This window comes from Mus pahari, chromosome 19 (assembly GCF_900095145.1).
Source record: "Mus pahari chromosome 19, PAHARI_EIJ_v1.1, whole genome shotgun sequence".
NCBI lineage: Eukaryota > Metazoa > Chordata > Mammalia > Rodentia > Muridae > Mus > Mus pahari.
The window spans coordinates 23432795-23438186 of NC_034608.1; the positions used below are offsets into that span (position 1 = coordinate 23432795).

The window sequence follows — 5392 nt, forward strand, 5'->3', positions numbered from 1 at the left end:
AAGGCACCAGGTGGGGTTCTGGCCTGGCCAGGAAGGAAGATGGGTGGCTAAGGTGGGTAAGGACTGGACTTCTTCGAACACCCTCAACTCCGAGCTAGGGCATCTAGGCATAACCCTGAGCGCAGTCCAGGNTGGTGGCACCCCTCCACGGGGCTGACCCTTGCGGGAATCTAAGGACCTGCCCCGGACTGGTTCCCCATCACACCAACGCATAGTCGAACTGCCCACGTTCGAGCGCCTCCTTGTGGTCGGTCCAGGACGAGGCGGGCATGCGGCTGTAGGGGTCTAGCAGTATGCGTACACAGCGCACCATCAACAGAACCAACACCACGAGCAGGCAGAGCACGAAGGCGAACACCGTGCGTTGCTCGACGTCCAGGCCCGCGCCCACCGGGGGCCCCGTCGACGGCGGCAGAGGCTCCGGTGATAGTGTCCACGCCGCACTCATAGTTCACATCGCCGCGCTCTGAGGAGAGAGGGGTACCCACCCCGGGGTCCGCGGGGATGAGGCTATGCCCTTCCTGCACCTCCATCCACCCCTTCTGGAGTCGCCCCTTTGCTGTATCCCACAACATCATCTCTGTCCGTGCAGTCGTCTCCGGGCTACGCCCATGCCCCGCCTGTGCGCTCCGCCGCCACAGCCACGCGGGGACTCAACTCCAGCGGTGCGCGCAGGTGGGGTCGCTGAGAGCCGGGACAGGTCAGCTTAGATCTGCCCAGCCCGCGCACAACAGGTGCGATCGCGCTGGGACAGAGACCAGAGCTGCACTGTTGGAACTGGTCCCCGCCCCGCTCCCTTTGTTCTCCAAGGCCCAAGACCCCCCTCCCCCACCGTAGCCGANTCCCGGGCTACACAACGCGCCCCCCTCACCCTTGGTCCTAGACGGGGACCGGCCGCCCTGCAGCCCCTCTCTCTCTCTCTCTTTCTCGGGACTCGTGCGCTGCTTTGCTCTGGTCTTCCCCGGGTGGCAGCGGTAGCGGCGGAGGCTGTGACAGCCCCGGCTCAGCCCACCCCACCCCACCCGCCCCTGGAGCGGTGGAGACCGAGGGAGGAGAGCCGCGCGCGCCAGCCCGGCCGCCGCGGCTGTTCCCATGGCGACGGGGGCGGGGCTGCAAGGGGGTGGCGGCTGTTAGGAGCTGTGCCTGGGCCTGTGACCCCGCCCCGGCCTGCCTATCGGAAGGCTGAACCTTCCCACCACTGTGCCAGTCCAGACAGCCTCAGCTTCCAGCTCCTAGAGCACCCAGGACCTCGCCAGGACATGGGCATTTACTGACTATCACAGAAGCTTCTCCCTGACCTCGGTGTCTGTATCCGTATTCTTCCCGGGCAACCCCTTACCCTAGTCTCTTAGTTAAGCCGCGCAGCCTTAGGGAACCCCTAATTCAACAGAGACCCCAGACAGCTGGGATGTTTATTTTTCCCACAAAAGGGCAGGGNACTGGCCTGAGACAGCAGCACTATCTCTGGCTACAATCCTTCACTGACCTAGGTCTCTGTCAGGCCCGCAGTCCCAGCTTTCCCAGCAGAGATGTACACNTCAGACCGTTCAAACTGCTCTTTTGCGCTTTGGTGTTTTATTATGTCCAGATCTTAGGCTTATGTACAGGAAGTAAGAGCACTGATTTAAAAACAAAAACAGAACAAAACAAGGGACCTAAAGAAGGCAATGCCAGTGGACTACTTAGAACAGCAGGCCAGGCCTCACCCGACAGGAGTCCCTGGGCTGGGGCCTTCTGACACTGCCAGCAACCCCCGTGACACACTGGGGGTCATTCCCTGTCCTGTTAGACACCCCAAGCTCTTTCTTTGTCCAGCTGGTTTCACAGCTGTCCTGAGAACTTGGGGCAGAAGCCAGTTCACAGCTGTATCAGATGTGCCAAAGTGTCTCTGTGTGTCTGTCCCATGATGGTCTAGNNTCGAGCTGCTTAGACTCCATTGCTGCCCTCAGAGGATCTGCTCTGTGCTGGAGGCTGAGATGTCCAGAAGGCGCCAGGCAGCGTAAGGGTTGAGCTCCTCCTGGTCTCTGCAGAGTGCCCACACGTACAGCATTCGCTGCACCTTGTCCTGTGAAGACCCAGCAGGGTGAGGGGTCAGGCTTGGTGGGTGTACAGAAAGAAGGGCTACTGAGGGGGCAGGGAAGGCTCTTGGAGGGGCCACGGGGGGTTCCTGGGGCTGCTGGCTCTGGTCACTGGTCAGACGGAATGGTACTCTGACTCCAACTCCAGTGCCCGCCTGGCTCTGTGCTGGGGAGGCATGCGACGCACAGGGCCCNGTATGGGAGAAGCAGTCCCAGACCTCCATTCCCTTGACTACCACTCACCGGGTCACCATCATACACCTCGCCTTTGGAGTTCTTGATCACCATTACCACCTGGGCCTGAAAGGTAACGATCAGCACTGGGCCCTGCTCCATCATCTTGCCCATGGCCAGCTGCAGGAAACACACACANATGGGCCTCAGAACTGTACACTTCCACCCAACGCTCACAACCCTGGAGACGAAAAGCCCCAAAGTTGCACTCTGTACTTGTCCTACAGTCTGACACTGCCCTGCTAAAGGTATGGACTTCGGAGGAGTGATTTTTTTCCAATGAGCTCCTTCTCATGAGCAACTCCAGGCCTTCAACTGTGGGATTTCTCTGTTTCCAGACTGGGTCCACGCAGGTTCATAAAACCAAGGCGTGAAAGAAGGCAGGAAGCTGGCTCCGCTTTGCCTGCAGCTCCCACAGGTAAGAAGTTCTGGTGACTGAANCTGAACTGCCTGTTAGGGGCCCATGCTGCAGAGGCAGGAGCACCACTGCCAATGGAGCTCAAGGGCTCACCGCCTGCCCAATAACATGTGTTCCTGGATGCAGGATGAGCTGCGTCCTGATAAACACACTTGAAAGTGTCATCAGAAACTCAAATAACACCAAACGAAATAAGCATCCAGCAAAGTACAGGTAAGCAAAACTATCGAATGCAAAGCCTATTTTTATTTTGATGCAGGGTCTCAGGTAATACTCACAGTATAGTTANGAATGGCCTGAANCCCACTGCCTCAGCCTTCGAATGCTGGGATTATAGGCATGAGCCACCACGCCCACTAACAAAGAGTATTTTACAATAAAGTTATTTAGCCCAGATTGCCCTTGAACTTATGGGATCCTCCTGCCTCAACTTCCAGAGTGCTTGACTTCTAGGTGTGTCTCTCAATGCCTGGCTCACTGCATAGAATTTTGTTTGTTCTTTTTTTTTGTTTTTTTTTTTTTTTCATTTTTGTATGAATAGCATGTGTGCTAATAGGTGCACACAAACACAGACCAGCCCCCCCCTCAAAACCTTCCAAACATCAACCAATCACTCAAGCCACATCGTTTGGCTGGAAATCACTTGCACTTCAAGCACAGAAATTCGGAAAGCTTTGTGAGGTGGGTCAACAGTTTTGTTTGTTACCATACTAGGAATTCAACCCCAGTGCCTTACAAAGGCTAAGCCAGGCCTCTTAGCACTGACACATCCCCAGGCCCTGTCTTACTTTCTCCTTTGAAACTGTGTCACAAAGTTACTTAGATTAGAGTGTAACTCACTCTGTGGCCCAAGCAGACCTGCCCTGAGCAGTGGAAATCGGCAGGTCTGGCTTTACTATAGGCTATGTCAGCCGGTGCTTCACTCTGACTGTCTGCTTCCTTGGGGATGACTTACGTCCACATTGCTGATGTCCAGGATTCGGGAGTGGAACTGGAAGCCCAGAGCCTTGGCCTGCTGGATAGGGTGGGCCAGCTGGCTGTAGGTCTGCAATGAGAGGCAATATGCCCATGTGGTCAGCCACTGATAGGGGTTGGGTTACACCCAGAGGTATAGCCACNTTTATATGCCCTAGCACCCAGACTGGCAGAAGCCAAGAGCACAGGTCCAAGCCCAGAAGGATGCCACTCTTGGCTGGCCAGACCTACACACTTCTCATTACGGAAAGAGCCATACATCCAAGTAGGATCAGTATTAATCAGTGTAGTGGGTAATTCACAGCATCATCCAAAGTGCACTCGCAGGGTAAGCTGGGGGCCTCTTGGCTGATCTGTACTCTTCCCAGATTCACCTCCCCTGGAATCTTGGCCTGGAATCAGATGCCTTTTCTAGGATTTGTCCCAACCCTGTGGGCTGCCCTAGAACTCACAGTGACCTCTCTCACAGAACACTGGACGAGCCACCCTTCACTGCCCTAAGAGCCTGGGGGACATGTAGCCACACCGAGAGCAGTTTGAGCTTAGAGTCAACTAAGACAGAAAATGGGGGCTGGTGAGATGGCTCAGTGGGTAAGAGCACCCGACTGCTCTTCCGAAGGTCCAGAGTTCAAATCCCAGCAACCACATGGTGGCCCATAACCATCTATAATAAGATCTGTACCCTCTTCTGGCCCACAGGCATGCATGCAGGCATACATGCAGGCAGAACACTATATACATAATAAATCTTTAAAAAAAACAAAAACATGAAAAAACAATGACTCTGCTGCTTCTACTTCCCCAGTGCCGGGATGGTAAACATGGACTCCACACCTGGTGTTGCAGTACTAGGATTCAAACTCATGGCTTCTGGCACGTGAGGCAAGCACTCTAAAAATAGTGCCATGCCCCACACCCACCCAGCGCTTCCTCAAGACAGCATTTTCAAAACGCCTCACTGCAAGCCAACTACAATTTCAGCTGCGTTCTGGGGGTACCAGGCCATTCTTGGATAGAGAAGATCTGCCGCGACTTCGTGGTTCCAAAGGAGGAGAGAGGGGAGGAAGGGAGAAAGGAGGGAGAGGGAGAGAGCTCTCCTAAATGCCCACTGGCTTAGTCACCAGTGCAGGGGAGTATTTAAAAAGAGAACCTGACAGAACTTCTCCTCCTCTGCTTTCCCAAGTTGTTTGTGAGCTTGGTACAGAATAGGATGAGCCAAANAAGGGCTCCAGATTGCTTCACACAAAGAAGCTGGAAGAAAAACAAAACAAAACAAAAACCCCACAACTCTGCTTGGAGAGGCAGCCAGAAGCCGGTAGGGTGAGGTAAGGTGGCCTGAGCAGACCAGACGAGAGCAGGAGCTCCATGGGGACAGGGAGGTTGCCAGGAAAGAGCAGACAGCATGTGCTCCCAGTGAAGATACTGGCTTCCCCACAGTCTGCTCTGACCATGACCCTGGGATCTTTGAGCCATGACTCTGGGAAGTAGCTAGGGCCTCCNTAGGACACAATGTCCTTCCTCAGCNGGGAAGTCTACCCACATTTCTGTCTTAATCTTTGTTACATTATCTTATTAGAGGGGGGACTTCAGTATTCACAGTTAATTCATAATTACCACGAGGTGTCTGCCACCACGTGTGGGGCTCAGCAGTACCAGGGGAAACCTCGTGCATTCCAATGAGCTCTCC

At 54.7% G+C, this 5392-nt stretch overlaps 2 protein-coding genes across 2 annotated transcripts in view; both read right to left on the reverse strand.

Moving 5' to 3' along the window:
- Positions 1-1101, reverse strand: Ctxn1 (cortexin 1). Its single transcript, XM_021218948.1, has 2 exons — positions 872-1101; positions 1-466 (listed from the first exon to the last, which is right to left on the reverse strand). Exon 2 carries the CDS (start codon positions 446-448, stop codon positions 200-202), a length of 249 nt encoding a protein of 82 aa, XP_021074607.1. The 5' UTR covers positions 449-466; positions 872-1101; the 3' UTR covers positions 1-199.
- Positions 1102-1553: 452 nt separating this feature from the next.
- Timm44 (translocase of inner mitochondrial membrane 44) overlaps positions 1554-5392 on the reverse strand; it is a 16660-nt gene continuing 12821 nt past the window's right edge. The window contains exons 11-13 of the mRNA XM_021218935.2: positions 3686-3775; positions 2322-2432; positions 1554-2065 (exon numbers count right to left, since the gene is read on the reverse strand). Of these exons, the coding sequence (XP_021074594.1) occupies positions 1946-2065; positions 2322-2432; positions 3686-3775 (321 nt within the window). The 3' untranslated portion in view covers positions 1554-1945. The remainder of the gene's footprint in view (positions 2066-2321; positions 2433-3685; positions 3776-5392) is intronic.